The 24343-nt window shown below is 43.9% G+C and overlaps 1 protein-coding gene across 1 annotated transcript in view; it reads left to right on the top strand.

Annotated features, from left to right (window-relative positions):
- The window catches only part of LOC129182326 (sodium/potassium/calcium exchanger 3-like), a 46819-nt gene extending 23575 nt beyond the window's left edge, over positions 1 to 23244 (top strand). Inside the window, exons 5-18 of the mRNA XM_054778299.1 lie at positions 419 to 493; positions 2559 to 2643; positions 2707 to 2810; positions 9586 to 9660; positions 12091 to 12116; positions 12192 to 12245; positions 12349 to 12479; positions 13873 to 14033; positions 14840 to 15092; positions 15163 to 15329; positions 15412 to 15526; positions 15769 to 15881; positions 17788 to 17853; positions 19161 to 23244. Coding sequence (XP_054634274.1) covers positions 419 to 493; positions 2559 to 2643; positions 2707 to 2810; positions 9586 to 9660; positions 12091 to 12116; positions 12192 to 12245; positions 12349 to 12479; positions 13873 to 14033; positions 14840 to 15092; positions 15163 to 15329; positions 15412 to 15526; positions 15769 to 15881; positions 17788 to 17853; positions 19161 to 19313 — 1578 coding nt within the window. The 3' untranslated portion in view covers positions 19314 to 23244. The remainder of the gene's footprint in view (positions 1 to 418; positions 494 to 2558; positions 2644 to 2706; positions 2811 to 9585; positions 9661 to 12090; positions 12117 to 12191; positions 12246 to 12348; positions 12480 to 13872; positions 14034 to 14839; positions 15093 to 15162; positions 15330 to 15411; positions 15527 to 15768; positions 15882 to 17787; positions 17854 to 19160) is intronic.
- The last annotated feature ends 1099 nt before the right edge of the window (positions 23245 to 24343 follow it).

The raw sequence follows: 24343 nt of genomic DNA, 5'->3' as shown, positions 1-24343 counted from the left end.
GAAGCCTGCTGGTCAAAATGCAAACTCAGAAACAAGTGATGCAACAAATGTTAAGCAAACATGCTTGCCAGGAGATGGCAGCACAATTACCATGACTGTATTCTTGACAGTAATAAAGCTAATGTACAGTACTGCCCCACATTTGCCTTTCTGCCTTCAATTGCTGCACTTCATTCAACGTGTCAGTAGGATCTAAAATGCATTATTTATTGTTCTTCACGAAACATTCTCAAGTTAAATTCAACAAAAGATGGTAAAGCATTCAGATAAAATATCAGTCGTGAGTGCAAAAGAGTTCCAGTCGCTGATTCAGCTAAAGCTTTTAGACTCAGAAGCTAAGACGCTTAAATAACGTTTGGCAACACAGTCATGCTTACTGATCCTTGCGTAATTTCTGTCACTCTCCTTCTCTCCACAGACCATTTACATGTTCTGTGCTCTAGCTTTGGTCTGTGATGACTACTTTGTCCCCTCCCTGGAGAAGATATGTGAGGTATGAAAAATGTACCGTCACTTGTAGCCATAGATGGTTTGACAGGAGAGCCTTTGAAATTGCATACGTCAGCATATTTTCACTCAGATTACATCAGATTTGAGAAAAATTGGGTTTTTAAAAAGATTTGACCCAATGTGTGAAGTGCTGTAGCTCCTTGGAATAGGCTACTTATGCGAAAAACTCCAGTTGATAAGAAGACAGGAATAGCACACAGAATTGCGTCTGTGTAGGCTCTCAGTCGTACAGGAGTTGTCCATCGAGGGAAAGGCTTCTTGAGATGTCATCTGTACTTCTGTGAAGAAGGTGTCGGACATTTTGCTCCTCATCCGAAGAGCTTCCTCAGCGAACTAACAAGTGCTGGTAGCCTAGGCCTTAAATACAGTAAGAGTGGGCGGAATTGGTGTGCCAACACCCTCCTCCTATTGGTTCCTTACACTAAGACTGGAAGGAGTTGTGGTCTAATCCTCTCCTTACATTAGCACCTCCGATCAAAGGGAAGTGTAGCTCCCTGTAGTTGGGTATGAACGACTCTGATACTGGCTCGTTAGCATCTATTGTTCTGGCTCGGCCCTGGCTCCACCCCATTTGCATGACTAAGAGCTGTGGGTTTTGGCACTTGTTAGTTCGCTGACAAAGCTCTTCGGATGAGGAGCGAAACGTCCGACACCTTCTTCACAGAAGTACAGATGACGTCTCAAGAAGCCTTTCCCTCGTAGCACAGAATTGTTCTTGTGTACTTATATTGTACGCTAACGGGAAAATGTATGCAAACCCAGGCAACATTTTGGCGTAAATTTTGACACAAACCTAAAAATTATCCAAAAGTCAAACCCACATTCCATGTGCCATTTAATTCATACGATGGCTGCTCTCGCGAACATTAACGACAGTGGCAACTATCTACCGTAAATTCCGGTGTATAAGCCGCGACTAATTGTTTAAATACTGTGCCGCTCGCGAGTCAGTGACAAAATGGTAGCTCTTTCCAATCACAAGCTATGGCTGCACTCACAACGAACTTGTCAACCTGTTGGAAATGGGCAGGATGTCATTGTGGTGTGTAACAGTCTAACAACGTAACAGTCTGACTCACTGTGTCATTTTAAGAATACTTTACTAGGAACAGTAAATTCCTCACACAGCAACTTAACACCCAAAAGGTGTACCTTGCAAATATACAAACATGTACCAATACAATTTTTAAATGAAAAAATAACTCTTTTAAAGTTTTCCCATAAAGCTTTGCGTCTGAGCAACGCATTCATTGGGGCGCTGCAGTGACGTTAGCCGCCCTCAGGGCTCCTCTGGCTGCCCCTGGTGGACAGAGGCGGCATTGCAGCGCTATCCACCATTGAGTAGATGTCAAAATAGCTGCTGTTTGTTATTTTAAACTTATATTTGTACTTGTTATGTATATTTCTGAGGTACCTTTTGAGTGTTAAGTTGCTGTGTGCTGAGTTTAGTGTTTGTAGGGTGAAACCATGTGTCAGGCTGCTATATTGGGTAATGACCTCCTGCTGTTTCCAATGGGTTGGCAAGCTCGTTGTGAGTTTTTCCACACTGTAGCTCATGATTGGCTCCTGTCAAATAAAGAGCTGTCACGCCACAATATGTCATTTTATTATGTGGACACATGGCGCTTATACACCGGTACAGCTTATATATGAACAAATCTGTTTTTTCCTCCACATTTAGTGGGTGCGGTCATCAGAACGACCACAAATAAGACTGGAACTACTCCACAAAGTCTAAGAAATTGCAGTAACACACCAGACTGGAACCTGCCATTTAGCGAATGCGAACGGCGCTCTTGGAGTGAAAACTCCAAATAAGACTGGAAATAATCCACAAAGTCAGAGACATTGGAGTAATACGGCAGGATAGACTCGATGGGACAAGGATACAGCTCGAATGCTCAGTGTGAGCGAATCCAAGCAGTTAAGATATGAGCTTAGTCTGTTAGTCACACAGTCAGTCCAAGGTACATGCATCTCGTCCAGGCTGCTCAGCTACTTTATGTATCTACTAGAAGAGTAAGAGATTAAAAATGTGTCTCTTGCAGCGTCTACAGCTTAGTGAGGATGTGGCAGGTGCAACCTTCATGGCCGCTGGCAGCTCAGCTCCCGAGCTCTTCACGTCCATCATAGGTACAGGATGATGATGCATCACATTGTCATGTCCGTAAACAAGCTTACAAACTTCCTCCACAGGGGTGTTCATTACCAAAGGTGATGTTGGTGTGGGGACCATCGTGGGCTCCGCCGTCTTCAACATACTCTGCATTATTGGTGTGTGCGGCTTCTTTGCGGGACAGGTAGGATGTCATTATTTCATGGCTACAGGTACACATACAGTACATATCGAAAATATCAGCTCAAAACATAGAAATGCAACACTTTTGTTTTTGCTGCCATCTTTCACGAGCAGAACTAAAAAAATGTCAAAGTTTTTCTATGTACACAAAAGGCCTATAAATACTGTTGACACGTCTGTCTAAATCTGTGAGTGAGCACCTCTCTTCATCTTTTGGACATTCAACACACTCACGCAGTACATTACAACAGAGAGACACTTTTGAACATCGGCAGGGTTCACCATGAACTTTCATTTAGCCTCTCAGACTTTGCCTTTCTTCTGTGCCGGGAGAACGCAGCAGCCTGCGGGCCTGGTCAGCTGAATACCCGGCGAGCAAAGCATCCGAGGCGTAAACAAGGCAAGCGGGCCGGCCTGCATGCTAGGCTAAAAGCTAGAGCGACTAGGCCACTGCTACCAAGCCTGCTGCTCGCCAACGTCCGCTCTCTTGAAAACAAGATGGACGAACTAAGAGCAAGGATTACAGCTCAACGTGAGATCAGGGAATGCTGTGTCCTCACCTTCACAGAAACCTGGCTGACGGAGGATATACCGGAAACATTTGCTGCTTACCGGGGAGATCGGACTTTAGCATCTGGCAAACACAGAGGTAGCGGCGTCTGTGTTTACGTAAACAAACGGTGGTGCGTAGACGTACAGACGATGGAAAAGCACTGCTCGCAGGACATTGAGCTGCTGATGGTGAAATGCAGACCTTTTTATTTGCCTCGTGAGTTTAGCGCTGTGTATTTAACTGCTGTTTACAGCCCACCACAAGCTAACACCGCTAACACACTGGGCCTCCTGCATGACATCATTGATAAACACGAGACCAAACACCCAGACGCTGTATTCATCATATCTGGCGAGTTCAACCACTGTAACCTCAGCACTGTTCTCCCCAAATATTACCAGCATGTAAGCTTTCCCACGAGGGAAAATAACATCCTGGACCAAGTCTACTGCAACATGAAAGGTGCTTTGAAGGCTGTTCCAAGACCCCACTTTGGAAAGGCCGACCACATCTCTACAGACCCTTTCCAAAAAATTAGAATGTCATGGAAAAGTTGTTTAATTTCCATAATTCCATTCAAAAAGTTAAACTTTCATAGATTATAGATTCAGGGCCCACAATTTAAACGATTATTTATTTGTTTATTTGTACATAATTTGGGCTTCCAGCTCATTAAACCCACGAAAACAGGAATTCAAAAAATTAGAATGCTGTGAAGAAATCAGCCCAAATTTTGCAGGGCATGAATGTTTTAAACTGAGTGTCACACACACACTAATCATCTACTAAAGTCAAATCACCTGCACAGGCTTCCCCAGGTGTCATTAAATTCCTTCAGTTTGGTTCAATTGTCTCAGTTGGGTTCAATATGGGGAAGACTGCAGACATGACAACTGGCCAGAAGACCATCATTGATACCCTCCATAGGATGGGGAAGCCACAAAAGTTCATAGCTAAGGAGGCTGGTTGTTCACAGAGTGCTGTGTCCAAGCATATGAATGGAAAGTCTAGAGGAAGGGCAAAATGTGGCAGGAGAAGATGCACCAGCAAAAGAGATGACCGTGGGCTTCAGCGGATTATCAAACAGGGAAAATTCAAGAATCTGGCAGAGATCCAGAAAGAGTGGAATGAGGCATTCAGACGCATCCGGGAGATGGGCTACAACTGTGGGGTTCCTCGGGTCAAGCAACTTCTGAACCTGAGCCAACGTAGGAAGCGTCTCCACTGGGCCAAGGAGAAGAAGGACTGGACTGTTGGCCAGTGGTCCAAGGTCCTCTTTTCCGATGAAAGTAAAGTGTGCCTTTCATTTGGGAATCAAGGTCCAAGGGTTTGGAGGAAGACGGGTGAGGAACAGAACCCAAGCTGCCTGAGGTCCAGTGTGAAATATCCACAGTCCGTCATGATTTGGGGTGCAATGGCCGGTGCAGGTGTTGGTAAACTCTGCTTTCTTAAATCCAAGGTCACCGCAACAGTCTACCAGAATGTTTTAGAGGACTTCATGATTCCTTCTGCTGAGGATCTGTATGGAGATGCAGATTTCATCTTCCAGCAGGACCTGACCCTGCCCATACCGCCAGAAGCACCAAAACCTGATTTGATGCCCATGCCATCACAGTGCTTGACTGGCCAGCCAACTCACCGGACATAAACCCCATTGAGAATCTATGGGGTATTCTCAAGAGGAAAATGAGGGGCACCAGACCCAACAACAAAGAAGAGCTGACAGCAAGCATCAAGGAAATCTGGGTTTCCATAACTCCCAGGCAATGCCACAGGCTGATTGCTTCAATGTCACGTCGCATCGAGGCAGTGATTAAGGCAAAGGGATTCCCAACCAAGTATTGAAGATTGACATATCGTTTTGAAAGTACCATATTTTGATTGATTTGATGTGATCCTAATTTCTTTCTTTTTTTTTTCCTGCAAAAACTGAGAAGTAAATGGTGATTCCTTCACAGTATTCTAATTTTTTGAATTCCTGTTTTCGTGGGTTTTATGAGCTGGAAGCCCAAATTATGTAAAAATAAACAAATAAACACTTGAAATCGTTTAAATTGTGGGCCCTGAATCTATAATCTATGAAAGTTTAACTTTTTGAATGGAATTATGGAAATTAAACAACTTTTCCATGACATTCAAATTTTTTGGAAAGGGTCTCTATATTCCTTTATCCAACGTACAGACAACTTCTTAAACAAGCTCCCCCTGTAAGTACAGCAGTTAAAGTGTGGAATGAAGAAACTGATCAAGTACTTCAGGACTGCTTTGGCTGCACAAACTGGGATGTGTTTAAAACTGCAGCGGGGAGGGAAGATTATACTGTTGATTTGGATGAATATGCTTCTGCTGTTATTGGCTACATTAGCACATGCATAGAGACTGTTACCACCACCAAGTATTACAGAAAATACCCCAATCAAAAACCGTGGATGAACTGTGATGTAAGGGCTAAGCTACGTGCTCGTTCGACTTGTCATGGGCACCGCTGAGGACTACAAAAAGGCCAGATATGACCTGAGGAGGTCCATACGAGAGGCCAAAAGACAGTACAGACAGAAGCTGGAGGGCTACAATTCCACCTCAGACCCTCGGCGCATGTGGGCGGGGCTCCAGCACATCACAGACTATCGACAGCGGAGTAGCGTAGCCACGTCCAGCCAAACCACACTTCCAGATGAGCTGAATGAGTTCTATGCCCGCTTTGACACCCAAACTCCTGATGAGCAGAGAGGGTGGCTGGACTTGGGGAGCACACAGGACTCACCTCTCATGGTGACATCAGCTGATGTGCGCAGGGTTCTGAACAAAACAAACCCACGAAAAGCAGCAGGCCCAGACAACATCTCAGGCCGTGCACTTCGGGTTTGCTCATCAGAGCTAGCTGATGTGCTTGCTGACAACTTTACTTGTTACAGCAGCAAGCAAGATACGCAAGTAAAGAATACATAGTGACTACAACATGGTTCAGGTGGTGCAGGTGTTGTAGAGCCTGACAGCGGTCGGTATGAAGGACCTGCGGAACCTCTCCTTCTTAGACCGTGGGTGTAACAGTCTGCTGCTGAAGGAGCTGCTAAGGGAACCCACAGTGTCATGTAGCGGGTGAGAGGTGTTGTCCATGATGGATGTCAGCTTAGCCAACATCCTTCTCTCCCCCACTTCCTCCACGGATTCCAGAGGACCGTCCAGGACAGAGCTCGCTCTCCTGATCAGCCTATTGACCCTGCTCCTGTCCCTGTCCGTGCTGCCCCCTCTCCAGCAGCCCACAGCATAGAAGATGGCTGAGGCCACCACAGAGTCATAAAAGGTCCGTAAAAGAGTCCTGCACACACCAAAGGACCTCAGTCTCCTCAGCAGGTGGAGGCGACTCTGGCCCTTCTTGTAGAGGGCGTGGGTGTTGACGGACCAGTCCAGTTTGTTGTTAAGGTGAACACCCAGGAATTTGTAGCTGTCTACCAACTCTATATACAATATTTAACCTGTCGCTTGCACAAGCATCTGTACCGACCTGCTTTAAGTCCACCACCATAGTGCCCGTACCCAAGAAGAGCAACGTGACCTGCTTGAATGACTATCGCCCTAAAGGACTCACTCCTATTGTTATGAAGTGCTTTGAAAGGATAGTCATGACCCACATCAAAAAGAGCTTCCCGGCCACTGTGGACCCTCTACAGTTTGCATATCGCCAGAACCGGTCCACGGATGATGCAGTCAACACTGCCCTCCACACAGCCCTTTCTCACCTACAGGGCCAGGACACATACGTCAGAATGCTATTTATAGACTACAGCTCTGCTTTTAATACAGTCAGCCCCCACAAACTCACAAATAAGCTCCTCACACTTGGCCTGTCTCCCTCCCTCTGTAACTGGGTGTTTAACTTTCTAACAGGCAGGCCCCAGTCAGTCAGAGTCCACAATCGCACATCCAGCTCAAGAATTGTGAGCACTGGGACCCCACAGGGGTGTGTGCTGAGTCCGCTCCTCTACACGCTCTTCACCTACGATTGCGTGGCCTCCCAGAACAACACCAGCATCATTAAATTTGCAGATAACACTACAGTCATCGGCCTGATCACTGGTGGTGTTGAAACGTCATACAGAAGAGAGGTGGCGGACCTCATAGCTTGATGGCGTGATAACAATCTCCTTCTCAATACAGATAAGACTAAAGAGATGATCATCGACCCAAGAACAAGGGAAAAGGAGCCGCATAGACCCCTGTTTATTGATGAGACTGAGGTGGAGAGGGTGAAAGCCTTCAAGTTCCTTGGCACACACATCAGCGAGGACCTCACCTGGTCTCACAACACCCAACAAATTATGAAGAAGTCCCAAAGGAGACTGTACTTCCTGAGAAGACTGAGGAAATTTGGCATGTCCACCACAATCCTGAGTTGCTTCTACAGATGCACACTATGGAAAGTGTCCTTACCGCCTCCATCACTGTTTAGTACGGTAACTGTACAACACGTGATAGGAAGGCACTCCAGCGGGTGATCAAGACCTCACAGAACATTGTTGGGGCAGCCCTCCCCTCACTGCAAGACATTTATAAAACTAGAGTCCTACGAAGAACACACAACCTCATCAAGGACAGCACACATCCACAACACTCATTATTCACACTCCTACCGTCAGGCAGACGCTACAGGAGTTTGAAGTCCAGGACCACAAGGCTGGCAAACAGCTTTTACCCACAGGCCATCACGCTTCTCAACAAAGCACTCGCACACGCCGCACGCAACACACACACACACACACTCATAGCACTTTATTTATTTATTTGTATTATTTATTTGTATTAATGTCTCTTCTGTTGTTGTTGCTTAATTTATTGGTATTTATGTTTCTTATGTTCTTATTCTTTCTTGTGTTTTCCTTCTTTTCTTGAGAGAATGAACAGAATAAGATTTCCATTACATAGTATAACTGCTGTTTTACTATGCATATGACAATAAAACTTTCTTGAATCTTGAATCTTGAATCTTGAAATGAGTAAATAAATCATTGCTGTTTCGTGCTTGAGTACGGCCTATTATTTGCAAAAAAATGTATATTTATTGATATAAATGTGACATATTTTGTGCCTACATTATGCATTTTCAAGCATAAAAATGGCTAAATGTAGTAAAACAGTGATGCAGTCGTCCCTCGCTCCATTGCTCCAGTTTGTGGTTGACTACAGCCTTACTACATTACTGTAGGCTACACTGGCCACAACAACAAGGAAGTCCCAACTGTAACGTGTGTGTCTATATTATGTCTTAAATGGCTTATTTTCTCTCATTATGTCTGGCTATGGGGTATTCTTTCATGTCTAGAGGGCTCCAATAATGTTAAAAAAAACATACTTAGAAAGTCATGAACAGTATTCCATTGATAATGAAGGAATCTTACTTCTCTGAAATATACGTACTGTATCACGGTCGGGTCTGGATGCAATTAATAAGCGAGGGGTGACTGTACAGCCAAATTCTCTGAAACACTTTTATAGACGGCATAGGGAAGAGAAATGAACATTCAGTACACAGCAAAAGCTCTGGTGGACTTTTCCTGCGGTCAGCATGACGATTGCACGCTTCCTCAACTTTTGCATCTGTGGATTTGTGCCGTGTGATGAAACAGCATACTTTGGAATGGTCGTTTTTAAAGCACGCCGGTGCAATAATCACGCTGTGTCATCAGCATCTTGGTAAGTCACACCTCTCTGAGGTGGATGGATGATTTGTCAACAGTTCTTTAGAGAGACAGGCCTTTTGCGTACATCGAAAAAAGTGTTGCATTTATATTTCAGCCAATATTAATATCATCTGTGTGATTCAACAATATGTAGACACAGACAGTGTAGAGCTTCTCCCTCCCTCAGGCCATCTGACATGCACTGGAGCCTTGCATTCAAATGAGCAGGGTTAGTACACGGATAAGCTCTTTGCTCTGACAAATACACACGACTTTGAACAGTGATGCAATCCCAGATTGCACATTATGTAATCATAGTGAGATAACGAGGCGGATAAACTGGCGCTGTGATGGGGCTTGGAGAGATGTCAGTGAATTCATCCTACAGTCAATGAAATAAAACTTCTGCAAAGCACAGTGAGGATCATTTCTATGTTGAACGTTACCGTGCAGTAACGAGAGGTCCCCTTGACGCTTCCTGTGTTTACATCAGCATGCTAATGATGACAAAATACAAGCATCTCTGTTTGATGTGCTCCCTGCAGGCTGTGAAGCTCTCTCACTGGGCCCTCCTTCGAGATTCTGTGTACTATACCTTTTCTGTTATCACCCTCATTGCGGTAAGAGACTCATTTAGATACCCTGCATGGTGTGCGTGGAAATATAACGAGAATGGAGTAAAAATTCATAAATATTGCAAGTATGTGCTGTTTTCACTGCAACATACTGTAGAGTACATACCCCAATGTTAAACACAGTGTCCCAGCTGCTATTTCAAATACATTAAACATGAATGTCCTGTATGCCCTGCCATTGGCTAGCCACCAGTCCAGGGTGTACCCCACCTCTCGCCCGAAGTCAGCTGGGATAGGCTCCAGCATGCATGCCCCCGCGACCCTAAAGAGGAGAAGCGGTATAGAAAATGGATGGATGGATGTGCTGTATGCCAAGAGTGCCAAGGGGGTGTGGACCGGGGGCCATTTTCATCCTTCAGCTCGTTTTTTTATCTCCCCGTGGTAGATTGTAAAAATTAGGGATGCTCCAATCAGGGTTTATGCTGATCATCCATGAGTGATACCAATACCGATCACATAGATGAAGTGTAATTTTGGACTTTACTATTGGCTTTATCAGGGTCAACAAGGGTTTTTTTGTGAGATTTACAAAATGAAAATGGTTAAGAGCTCTTTATTGTCATAGCATTTTCAAACCGAATACACCAGAACATTAACAAAATCACATTTTGTATTTCACAATGCATTTCTTCTTCGTGTTCTCTCATTATTAACTGAAAACCTCAATGGAAAACGGGCTTGCGGGTGCCTCGTGTGCTCATGGTGGGGCCTACCTGGTCCCCGCAGGCACCACATTGGTGACCCCTGGGCTGTATGATATGAACGGGGAACCATAAAATTCTTCAAAATGATGGGTGAAACTTAGAGGATCCGGTGCCTTCTTTAAGGAGAATTTGGATGCGTGGTCAGCTTGATGGGGCTCCAGCAGGACCCCCAGGCAGTGCCACAAATCGAATGCAAGCCTTGATAGCTCACCACACCCTGCCAAATGCCCGCCTCCCAAATGCCCCACCAAACTAAGCAAACAAAGTTTTTCAACGCACCATCCAGGCGAGACATTTTTCGTGGCATGTTTTGCAAGCTGCAAAACTGATATCGCTCTCACAACGACAGGTAAGTCCCACGCGGCAGACATGTTTGTTTGGGCTTTGTGAAGGGAAAATGGGCGGGAGACGGGCGCTGTAGGCTGGATGCTGCAATGGGGGGCGGAGCTGATCAGCGTTATAACTGAAATCGGTGGCCGATCTATCGGAGCACCTGTAGTAAAAATACAGTGGATCCCTGCACATTTGCGAGTCAGCATTCATGGCCCTGCAGATTTGTGCTTTTTTTGGTCCAAAATTTTTCTTTCTTTTTCTTCAAAAAATAGATACGTTTTTTTTCCAGCGAAAACACATCACATTCACCATCATTGGTAATAGTTAATGAATGAAAAAAAAAGAGAAAACACAGCACACAACTGTGGTACTTTCAAGGACTGACAAATCAACACCTGTTGAAACAAGACGCATGAAGACGTAAACACGTACAGATTGATCTGTATTGATTGATGTGTATCGCCACATACGGTGCTTTTAAATGATTACTGACTTATGGTGAATAAGATGTGTGTTCTGCGGAAAAAAGGGCCAATTTCCTGAGAAAAAAATACATATTTTTTTACTAAAAGTCTGCACATTTGCGAGGAGCCAATATCTATTTTAAATAGTATAATTAATACAATCATACTTAAATTTTGTAATAAATGCCTGACTATTATTTAATGCATTGGTATACAAAGTGCATCCCCGCATGTTTTTGTTTTTTTCTGTCCGTGGTACATTATTAAAATGCAATTGACCAAACAAAACAACAAAAATGGAAAAAAATACAGTCAAAAGGTGTGATGGAAGAAGAAAAATGTTGATGCTAATAGCAGTAAACCAGTAACATCAATACCCCAAGCTGTTTTTTATTTCCTTAATACTGTATATAATAAGGGCCGCACGGTGGTCTAGTGGTTAGCACGTTGGCCAACACAGTAACAGTCTGGATTCGATTCTCCCTTCTGTGTGTAGTTTGCACGTTCTCCCCGTGCGTGTGTGGGTTTTCTCCAGGTACTCCGATTTCCTCCCACATTCCAAAAACATGCATGATAGCTTCATTGGAGACTCTAAATTGTCCATAGGTATGAATGTGAGTGTTTGTCTGCATGTGCCCTGCCATTGGCTGGACACCAGTCCAGGCTGTACCCCGCCTGTCGCCCGAAGTCAGCTGGGATTGGCTCCAGCATGCCCCCGCGACCCTAATGAGGAGAAGCGGTATAGAGGATGGATGGATGGATGTATATAATATAAAAATAACACCGCTGGACACCGCTGATTGAATGGGTCAGGCTTCACAGGGTTTTATGAACGATACCAAGTCTAACAATACCTGCTCCCAGGTGGGCTGCTCCCCACCTAATGTTCTCTTTGTACTGTCTTGCCTTTCTAGTTCATCTACGATGAGAAGGTGTGCTGGTGAGAGAAATATTTTTTCAATCAGATTGAAAATGAGTGGACAAACTTGACTTACGTATGTGCTCGTGTGTCAAGGTGGGAGTCTCTCGTCCTGGTTCTGATGTACGCCATCTACATCCTCATCATGAAGTGAGTCCCCTTCTCGTCTTATCCCACCCTGTCAATGACTGCAGATCACTCAGTCAAAGGTTTGGCCCGTCCCATCATACTTGTATGTATCTTTGGAAATCAGGTTTAACAGCAGGGTTCAGTGTTACCTCAGCCACCGTACGAAGAGCTCTGTGAAGCTGGTCAATGGCTTAGCAGGAAGCACTGACCTGGCAGATGTGACTTGTGATGCGACAGCAGTCCTGCTCAAGACGGGTAATGAGAGATTTTTCCTTTGTATACAATAAACACAATATTTTTTCCAACGTAATCATCCATCTGGACATTGCATTATTGGAGCGCGTTATTGCCTGGATTCCCCGCACCCACAAGCGACTCGAACGAGACGTAACAGTTGCTACACACTCTATATACTAAGCACACTAATCCCTCGTTTACGACAGCTAATTGGTTCCAGACCCAACTGTGACGAGTGACTTTCTGTGAAGTAGGATTCCTTATTTATAAATGGAGTATTTTCGTAGTTAGAGCAGAGAAAACTGTTTACGACCTTCTAAATCCTGTTTTCAACATTATTAGAGCTCTCTAGACATGAAATAACACCCCTTTAGCACCTTCCACTTATATTACCCAATATAGCAGACATAACAAGAGAATATAAGACTTATAAGACATAAATAAGACATCATATGTATTCACATGTTAGCCTTGGGAGAGTTCCTTCCATCCTGTTCTGTATAGTACTTCCTGCTGTGGCTATTGCCTCATCAATGTAACATTATTGACACCTAGTGGCCAGTGTAGAATACTACATATCACCACAATGTGTCTTTGAATACCTTATATTTGTATTTTCGTTTATTTAGTCATTTTTATGTTTGAAAATGCTTAGATTAGGCAAAAAAAAAAACATACATTTGCTTCCATATGCATATTTCTCCAATAACAGGCCGTGCTCAACCACGAAGCAGCGATCATTTATGAATATATTTTTGAAAAAACGTGATAGAGTGCTTCCCAGCAAAGCGTTTCAAAGCTGATTCATTCAGCTCCTCTGGCTTCCTCTGGTGGACAAAAATGTGAAGAAATGAAAATAGCTGTTGTTTTTAAAGTCATATTGGTCCTGGTATTGTATATTTCTTAGCTACCTTTTGAATGTTAAGCTGCTGTGTGATGAGTTTAGCGGTCTTTGTAAGATGACACCCTGAGTCAGACTGCTATATTGAGTAATGACAAACTGTGGGTTGACAAGCTCGTTATGAGTGTTTTCATAGCTCATGATTGGCTCTTGTCAAACAAAAAGCTACCTGGTCCTTGCTGACTCGTGCGGGACACAATATATACCATTTTATGACATGGACGTTCGGCTTATGGTCCGGTGCGGCTTATATATGAACAAATCTGTTCTTCTCTCAATTTAGCGGGTGTGGCTTAAACACCGGAAATGATGGTATGTCAACAAACCTTCATTATCAGCCATTCTCCTTATGTCTCTTGTGAAAGTGACAAGTAAATGTGCAAGCGGTGGCTAGTTTTGCTTTCGCTTTTGGTTATGACAACAACCGCTTACGTTGCCATCAGTCTGCCAATCTGAAGGGCGTCGACATAAACGGTCCCCACTGTATTCAGATTGTGTTTGTCTTCCCAGCTAACTTCCAACGCACGCCGTCTGTGCTGATGGTGGATGAGCTTCTGTCCGCATACCCGCACCAACTGACTTTCTCCGAAGCTGGCATGAGGATCATGATCACCAGCCATTTCATGCCGAGGACCCGCCTCACCATGGCATCCCGGATGCTTATCAATGAGGTACATTTCTGTTTGCTTGACTATACGACAACACACAGTACATTTGTCCCGCAGAAAGCACATCTCATTCACCATAAGTGGGTACAAATTCCTAAGTATGTGATCTAATGTATGGCATACATGTACCACTGTTTTAAAAAAACACACTTTTTCCATGTGTGTGTCTTCATGCTTCACTGATAATGTTTTTTTTCATCAAGTATTGAGATTTCACAAGTTTGTTCGTAGTTGTGTTAGTTGTGTGCAGAGGCACTAAAGTTTGGAGTACACCCCTCACCTTTCTGCAAATATTTTATTACAGTGGAGCCTCGTTTAGCATGTGTTTTAGTTAGCGTGTTTTTTGGCTAAAAATGGTAAAAAATGTACGCCAAAGTTTTGCCTCGATTTGCTATTATTGTTCTGAATACACTGCGTGAGTCCAATTGTGTGCTTAATGTATTTTCCTGACAAAACGAACTTGTTAGCATCTTGCTAATACATGGAAACAGGAAGCGGAAGTCATCTCAGTCGCCCGTCTATGATGTCATCAGAAGTTGACTCTGTCGTTCTGCAGCTCAGTTTTTTCCATATCCTCAGAGAGTTCTTTGCCACGAAATGCCACGTTGAACTTCCAGTGACAAGTGTGGGAGAGTGGGAGGGCAAAAACACCAAATTTAAAACACCTGTTCCTCGTTCACACTTGAGACCTTGTAACAGGGTGTATCGACTTTTGTTGTCCTGGATGGACGACTAAACAATGTGATGTTGGGGTCATACTAAATAGCGTTGACTCAAGGTGGTTTATGCGCGTATCTAATCCCTGCCAGAGACAAAGACTGATCAACACCACAGAGACTCGAGTCAACTGCATCACCAACGGTGACTCTGATTCGGCAGCCCAAGGAAGGTGGGGCTTGGAGAACGGGGTCAGCAGCGCCGAGCCAGGGCTTAACGGGAGGTGCGCACTCAAGCGACTGGCAATGGAAAATGAAACCAAGGGTAATGAGAACAATGAGAATGACGGAGGAGGAGAGGGAGATGATTGGAACGAAGGACCGCTGGTGCCTTTCAGAGCTCCAGGTACAGTAAGATGATATTAAAAATGAGCATTTTTAGTGAATTGATATCATTTCTGTCCGTTTTCCTCCAGCGGGTGTGTGCAACAAGCTAAAGTGGTTAACCATGTGGCCATTGTCCTTGCTTCTGTTCTTCACCGTGCCCAACTGTGCCGAACGCCGCTGGGAGAACTGGTTTTTGGTTTCCTTCTTCACTGCGACCGTCTGGATTGCTGGTCTCTCCTACATCATGGTCTGGATGGTCAGTCTGGGCAGCCTTACGTGCAGAAAGCATTTCAGTAACACATTTGTCAGCCTTTAGTGACCATCCCTGCTGGTTTCAGGTGACTGTGATTGGCTTTACTCTTGGCATCCCTGATGTCATCATGGGCATCACCTTCCTGGCAGCAGGCACCAGTGTCCCGGACTGCATGGCCAGTGTTATAGTTGCTCGTCAGGGTATGTCCACATAAAGAGATGATACACACATACCGTACATGGCTCAAAAAAGAACTCCCCTGAAGAATGGCTCCATATTTTTTTAAAAAAAGAACCACCCTCTAGGATCCTAATTTGATGAGAGATGCTGTGGGTTCAGTTTTGACCTTACCGATAACACAAACTCTTGAAGCGGTTGCATGGGTTTGGTAGTAGAATGGTACACACACCTTGACAGTGTTACCACCTTACCGTTGTCACAGGTCTGGGAGACATGGCCATCTCCAACTCCATAGGCAGCAATGTGTTCGACATCCTGGTGGGTCTGGGCCTGCCCTGGGCACTGCAAACACTCTGCATCGACTACGGCTCCAACGTGAGTGCCTATCAAACCCCCAGAGGAGGCTTTGCTGGACTTTGACCAGAATAGAACAAAGCTATGAAGCAATATTGCACAGTTTATCACTGAAACGGAACCCTCAGCGTTCAGACAAGTTTGCCTTCTATGACAGAAGATGCCATCAGTTATGTAAAAGGATATAAAAGTCATGCATGTGGTAAGTATGAGGGCAGACAAGAAAATGGCACAAGCAAGCGTGTGCTCTTCATGATTTCCCTGTACGTAAGCGCAAACGCCCACCTTTGGCCACGTGACATTCAACGTTTGTACTTGTATTACCCAACACAGTCGACATAACAACAGACAACAAGCCATTTAAGACATGAGTCAAATTTGTGCTTCTTTGTGTCACAGTAAATTTGTTCCCCATGTACAGACAGGGAGTAATGTTGAGGGTGTAGAGTTGATTATTATTATTACACTGCCTGTTGTGCGATAACTTAAACCTGCAATAAAAGCTTGTTGTTCCGGTGATCAAGGAGAACAATTACTGACACTTAGTGACCAATGTAGAATACTACATTCACAATTTGATTGCTTCTTTGTCATGTATTTGATTTGTATTTTACTTCATTTGGTCATTTCTATGTGTGACATGCTAAGTTTAGGCAAGGAATATACAACATTTGCTTGAATATGCTTATTATTATTATATAATAATAGGCTGGATTCAAACACGAAACAGCATGATTTATTCATTCATATATTTTTGAAAGACTGTGGTTTGATGAAGCCTCAAAATTGGAACCGCAATGTGGAGAGGGAGGACCGTAGTCCATTAACACATCGTCCTTAAAATCACCCCAAAACCTAAAATCCGAAAATTTCAATTTTTTCAATTTTTAATTTCAAGCGTGTCATGAACCCTTCTTATAACTTAGGGGCTGCCCACACAGAAACGTTTTCAGGTCAAAATAGCAAAATATTTTTTTCTTTCAAACTTTCATTGACACGGAAACGGCGCTGTGGGTGCCCTCAAACGGTATTTTTTGAAAACAGCTTCCAGAGTGGGAACATCTGGAAAAAGGCTGGCTTGTTGTTCCCGTGTAGACAGGCATGCCGCTGGCCTTAATGCCACGCCGTCACGTGACTGGATGGGACACGCCAACAATACTTTGACTGGCATGACTCACCCCCGTCGACGCTGTCCTGATATTTTGTCTTATTGACTCGCAGAAGTAATTCCACTTCGTCATTAGTCTTGACATGCCGCCCAAGCAGAAGACCACGGACTGATGCGCATACGTTCTTTCTTCTTCTATAGTTTGGTGTGTCATGTGGTTCCGTCTATGTGTCTGTTCACAGCGCCACATGTAGGTGTGCCTTGTGTATTACATCATTTCCACCCAGTGATCCGTTGCCGCCTGGATGCAGATATTTGCTGATCAGGCAGGCACAGTGTGGACGCAAATGTTTTTCAACCTGCCAAAAGAAGAATTCCTGGAACATTTCCTTACCATGCAAACTGGCGCTGTTGGCTCATCTTTCCCCCTCCCCCTCTGCTACCAAATGGCTGCTAATGCTTGGCGTGTTTCATGGAGTTCACTTCTGCTTTGAAAGCGGCTGCCGTGAACATACTGATTTATACCGTTTAAAAACGTGTAGGCGGTTTGAAGTCTGCACTTTGGAAGGGAGTTGAAAGGGAGCGTCTTCATGCTACGCCGTCTGCACCTGCACTTTTAACGGCACATAGATATGGCTGCCATCAGCATGACAGCGTGGCGTCTTCTACCATTTCATGCAAACTTGGCTGAACAAGAAGGGTACCTTTGTGGCTAAGAAATGTAATATTAGGCCATAATTAACTGAAGTAATTGTAAAAGAAGTGAATGGAAGGAGTATAGACAAAGCAGATCAAAGAATGACACCCTTGTCTCTTCAGGTCCATCTGAACAGCAGGGGACTCATCTTCTCTGTTGGACTCCTACTGGCCTCAGTCTTCTTGGCAGTAAGTCAACATTACCATTTATACTCTTCCATGACCTGGTCTAATTGGTGGAGAAACCAGATGAAATGCATTGTCAGGAAAACATGGTTTGTTATTGCACTGACTTGCGGCCACATGTTCTGGACACTTGCGTGAAGACAGGAGAGAAGGGCGGAGCTGTCAACCGATCACCACCTGGTAGTGTTCATTACTTCTATGGACACGATTTCTAGGCGCAGCCACGGCATTGAGGCAATCCGGTCTGGTGGCTGCAGGATTGGGTGCAGATGATGTGGTCCTGCTGACTTCATCGGGCGGTGATCTTCAACTCTGACTGGATCGGTTCGCAGCCGAGCCAAAGCCGAGTATGAACCGGCCGGGATGAGAATCAGCACATACAGTACTAGTCTGAGTTCATGGTTCTTGCTCCGGGTTGGGGCTGAGGTCCTGCCTCAAGTGGAGGAGTTTAAGTAGGTTGGGGTCTGGTTCACGAGTGAGAGAAGGATCGAATGCCAGATTGCTGCAGCGTCTGCGTGATGTGGACTCTAGCTAAGCCAAAAGGCAAAGCTCTCAATTTACCTGTCGATCTACATTCCTACCCTCACCTAGGGTCATGAGCTTTGGGTAGTGACGGAAAGGACAAGATCACGGGTACAAGCGGCCGAAATGAGTTTTCTCTGTAGGGTGGCTGGGCTCTCCCTTAGAGATCAGATGAGAAGCACCATCATCTGGGAGAAACATTGAGAGGAGCCAGATGATGTGGCTGCAGCATCTGCTCAGGATGCCTCCCGGGTGCCTCCTTGGGGAGGTGTTCAGGCACGTCCGACCAGTTGGAGGCCTTGTGGAGGACCCAGGACACCTGAAAGAGACTATGTCTCTCAGCTGCAAGCAGCTGGCCTGGGAACGCCTCGGGATCCACCGGGAGGAGCTGGATGAAGTGGCTGGGGAGAGGTCCTCCACTCCACAAGTCCTCCACATGCTTATCACATGGTTCAAATAGCCTTGGGTGTCTGTCTCCCCTCGCATATGTGGTTTCCTATGTGAACTAACATGTTATAAAGGTTATAAACAAAATATTTATCTCTCGTCAGCTTCGCAAGATTCCCATGAGATCTTTTGAATTTTAGGAAGTTGCCAGCGGTCTTCGGCAATAGCGGCTCAGTACCTTTTTTTGCTTTTTCTTGAAAACGGCGTCCAGAACATCTTTTTTCACGTATCTAAACTGAAATGGAGAAACGAAAATGCATAAGTGGGTTTGTGTTCTGCTTTTTGAGCAAATGAATCCATTCATCAACCAGTGTGATTTTCCTTGTCCTTCCTGCTTGCAGGTCCTGGGAGTCCATTTGAACAAGTGGACTCTGGACTGGAAATTGGGCCTGGTGTGCCTGGTGATGTACGCCGTCTTTCTCTCTTTCTCTATCCTCATCGAGTTCAACGTCTTCATCTTTGTCAACCTTCCCATGTGCCAAGACATCCACTGACATGCCGGCTTTCACTCCTCTGTGGAAGGGAGGAGGGAACCTCACCCTGCTTTCTTTGTCTTGCCGCCGTCAGACGAAGTCACACCTTCTCCTCTGAGGAAGACTGTGTTGCAAGGCATTTATGGATGATGTCATGCATGCCGAAGAGGACAAGGACTTTTGGGGGAACTGCACAGGGAGCGTAAAAAGCAGCAGAGATTACTTATTTTAATTGCACCAAAGGTTTGGCAGAACTGGACTTAACTGTTCTTGTGTTGGTGAAGAAGCTCGACTGGACCTGAACTGATATTTCCCAGTCTGGATTCTTACTCTTTTGAACAGGTTTGATATTTCCATCCACACATGCACATGAAAGCACCTCATTAGGCATTGCTGGATACAAAACATGTCTCTGGATGCATTCCAAGCAAAAGTAGCAGGGATACTCTTATGCACAGACTGATAGGTACACATTTTGGTATCGGTCCGACACCAAGTAAATACAAGGCCAGTATTGCAGGTACCGATAATGATACTTTTTACTGAAACATTTTCAAGATCATTGAGTGATTTTGCCTTTTAATTTGTTGATCATAATTCCATTTTTAATACAACGCAGGACAAAGATTTTAGGCAAAGGGTAAATATTTTTTAGCAACGAACCTTGTTGGTGAACAATAAAGCAATGCAGTGGATCCCAGCACAGTCGCAATTTCAGGTTTTGTGACCCCCACAAATTTGCGGGTTTTTGATCCAAATGTTTTTCCGAAAATAACCTGTTTTTAAATGAATCCATTCATTTATATTTTTATTATGTTTATTATTATTATAGTTATGTATTGCTTGTTATTTATTATTATTATTATTGTTATTATTTGATTATTTATTTCGGGGGTGTCAAAGTCGTTTTCTTTGAGGGCCACATCACAGTTACGGCTGACACTTGTAGATGTCAATATCCTGTGTATATACAGTCAAACCTGTCATAGCGGCCACCTTTATAGAACGGCCACCTGCCTATAGCAGCCACTGAAAAATCCCCCCCAGCAAATGTACATGTTATAGACCCTGTGTATAGCAGTCACCTGTCCAACGCGGCCAGCGGCCACCCATTTTGTCTCCCTTGGTCAATATCTGACCGCATATAGCGGCCAAATTACCAACTCAAGTAGAAGCTTCATGCACGAAAAAGTTTTGTTTTTCAGTCAATGAAGCCGTCGTGTGTAGACTTTAATTACTGAGTCCTAGCTCAGTCACAATCATTCACAAGATCCACACAAACTGTCAGTTGTTCCACATAAAAAAGCCGTCTTCTTTTGAGCTTGCTATTTCCTGGTCAAACATGTAACTTTAAGAGCATTTGCACCAAAACATTACCGCAAAGTAGGCTGGGAACAGGACGTGCTCCCAGCGACGCTACAATACAATATAATACTGCCTGCACGCTAAAACCACAATATGTTTTTAAAAAGCAGCGGGAGCAAAACTGAGTTGGGTTGTACTTAATTGAAGTATTTTAGAATGTACTCACGTTATTTTTGATCAATCCTCATCCACAAATCCATCAAAGTCCTCATCTTCTGTATTCGACACAAACAAAGCCGTCTTCTTTTCCGTTCGCTACTAGTCTGTTAACTTGTCAGTGTTATTCAGCTCCGAAGCAAAGAAGGAAACTTCTCCTGTTGCTTCTGCCAACTTTATTTATTGAACGCGGCCACCAGACAGCAGCTCAGAACACACACACATCTCTCAGCATCGTCTCTCCTTCCTGCTTGCCCACAAGGCAAAGGTTAAACAAGCCCCACTACATAGCTGTCCAGCCAATGCCTGTAAGAAATGACACCGTTTATTTCCTGGTGTGCACTGGTCAATACTGTAATGCCGCTTGTTGTGGGGAAGGAGAGACTCACGTCGCCGATGCACTTTAATGGCTTTATTAACAGCGGAGAACACTGCAGGACTTTACATCCACGCCAACATAAACACACTTCCCAACTCTCTCCAAACTCACAGCTAGCACTGAGCTTAGCTCTCCTGCTCGGGACGCCCACCGTCACTTCCCGTCACTTCCTGATGAACTAAAGCTGTAATGACACTCTGCCGTATAAAAAGTAAAATATAAAAAACAAGCGTAAGACATTACTAGCACAGCTTTGTTCTGTGGGTGGTGGATATATTCTATCAGTTATTATTAAGCCTCTAGCTTCCTTTTAGTAAGTAAAAACCTTGGCTATGATTGCACTACATTGTCATGTAGACCTACAAAGTACACTTGGAAGAACAAGAGGTGAATAAATGTATTGCAACTGATGTGAAACTGATGAGGGGTAGGATTAAATAAGCTTTGCTTCTTCCTACTTCTTTTTGGACATGCAAAATTGTGAATTGTACTATGTGATGTGCTACTGTTTGACTCATATGCATGTTCAGGATTAAAACCATGAACCATGATAATAACAAGCCAAGTAGTGCTGTACAACTTTTATCCGCAGTCCGCAGTGCCCTCTACTGGTTAACATAACCTGGATTGTATCACGGGCGAACAATGGCAATTGAAGAGAGAAGGGGAGGGAGTGATGTAATAATGACATCTACCCCTATTAGTTGGCCATTCATTGTCAGTGATAATGTTTTACTTGAGCACAGTTTGGTGGTCTCTCCCTGGTTCATGTGAAGACATAGCGTGCACTACGAGGCACAGCACAGCTCCAGCTTTGCACTTTGCATGTGTGTTGAATATTCATATGTACTGTGGCGTCACATTGGATGAACTCTACGTGTACAGCAACTGGCATCTCATGCTGGCACGTTAGTCACCGGATGTTCGTTATTCTGTCGCTGGCAGCATAAACTGGAACGGTGTTGCGCCTTATTGTGTAAAATTGCAGCCGTTTCTTTTTCTGTTACGTGAAACAACAGTTTCAGGAGTCCCTCTAGGTGTCGCTAATGTTATACAGATGAGGCAATTGATTCACACGTTTTCAAATGACCAGAATGATTATTATTTTAACATTATCAGATGAGATTCTTTTCTTGGTCATAGTTGTAGAAAAAAAAGCTGCTAAGTTAAAACGCTGCTCTAAATAGTAATAATAATATATCATGAAATACAAATGTGTCATTAATTGTAATAACAATCATTGTAATCAATTGTAGTAATGATAACTGATGGTAACTTACCTAGGTAGCGGTTTGGCCGATGCGGCTATGAATCCAGCAGGGGGCGCCATTGCACGAGTCAATCTACTCAACATTTTCCAGCAGGAAGATGCTCTGACAAGGCGTGATGTTGTGTAACTGCACGCTTTGTTAGTACAACACTGCGTATTGTATGCCTGTAATTGTTTCCTAATGTGTAAAACTGAATTATGCCGCTTAGAGTGTCAAACATGTTATAAAATATATGAATGGCAGCTTTTCACCATTCACAGGGATCTGCTGTACGTCCTCATTGTGAACCGGTGCGGCCAAATTCAGATTTGCTCTGGTCGTCTTTGAGAGAAGACGCGCATGCTTCTGTTTTCAATTCTGTTGATTTTGTGTTATTTCTATGCATTTCCTAAATGCAAAGGCACTGTTGTGGTTAATGTGTACATTTCAAAGGGAGGTGCTGTGATAATAAGAAGCAGCTAAGCTATATTTTCCGTGTTTTCAATGCAGTTCTACAGTTATAGTTACATGTTGTTAAAGCTCATTGTAGTTCCACACTTTGGTGGCACACGTTTATAACCAGAGTGACAAGATCCAAAAGTCTTCCTGCAATAAACAGAGTTGCATACACTTGAACCACTGAAGTTGGGTTTTATTGAATGTTACTTGCAGTTCTTTGTGAAGAAAGACCTCTGACAATCAAGCATGGGAATTTGACATTTCTTACAAGAAGGAAGTTTTTTCATAATTTTGAAAATATTAAAAATAAACAATGTTTCAAGCTTGGCATTTATGTGTGGAGTTTGTATGTTCTGTGCGTGGGTTTTCTCCCACATTCCAAAAACATGCATGTTAGGTTAATTGGTGACTCTAAATTGCCCATAGGTATGCATGTGAGTGTGTATGGTTGTTTGTCTATATGTGCCCTGTGATTGGCTGGCGACCAATCCAGGGTGTACCCCGCCTCTCGCCCAAAGTCAGCTGGGATAGGCTCCAGCATGCCCCCGCGACCCTAAACAGGAGAAGCGGCATAGAAAATGGATGGATGTATCCAATACCGTCATTTACGTATTTGCATTCACATTTTCTTGTTCCATATATGTAATTAAAAATCTTTGATATTTGAGACACAGTTGATAAATTAGTGAACATCTGTCATAATGTCAAAACCTCAGTGAAAGTGCTGTGAATGACAATGGACTCAATGTTGAAAGATTTTTATTTTAAAAAATGAGTTTCTCCAGTGTTTTGTAATTCTAGTCTATTTCGTTTCTTTGATGCAGTTTCTCCTGCTTTGGAGCATATGCGCACAGAAGATGCTGGTGTGCATGGAAACTGCCGCACAAATGCAACATTTCACCTGCAAAAAAAAATAATATAAATAATAAACTAATAGTTATTTTGAAAATAATTTCACTAGAACAGAATATTTGGAAAATATGACAAGAAGTGGGTAAAATGAGGGGATCGATAGAAATACCTTATTTTCCGACAGAAGGTCAAAATGATCCCACACGGCAGAAAATGTACGTTTTCCATGGAGGTCCTCCATCTTTGACCGCAATATTCGCCAAGCAATGAACGCGTCAATAACTCGATGCTCGTTTTGCGCTTCCATCCTATCCTATTGACAGATGCCCTTCCTTATAAACACAGTTTGGCGCGCGACTGCCGTGTCAACACAGTTCCGGCATTGGTCACGTGACTATCTTAAAGCGGTACGCGCACCGACACGGGGTTTGCCCTGGGAGCTCGGCGCACGCATCAGCGCATCTGTGTCGCTGGACCCATCACTACTCCTCAGATTTGTTGTTGTCCATCCATCCCGCAAACTAATTTCTTACCAAATTATATTTGTTGTGTAAAATGAATTAATTGAATGTAAAAAATACATGATATCA

The sequence above is a fragment of the Dunckerocampus dactyliophorus genome, chromosome 6 (assembly GCF_027744805.1).
Source record: "Dunckerocampus dactyliophorus isolate RoL2022-P2 chromosome 6, RoL_Ddac_1.1, whole genome shotgun sequence".
NCBI classification, from domain to species: Eukaryota; Metazoa; Chordata; class Actinopteri; order Syngnathiformes; family Syngnathidae; genus Dunckerocampus; species Dunckerocampus dactyliophorus.
Note: the sequence above shows the minus strand (reverse complement) of the source record. Positions and strands in the feature narration are given on the sequence as shown.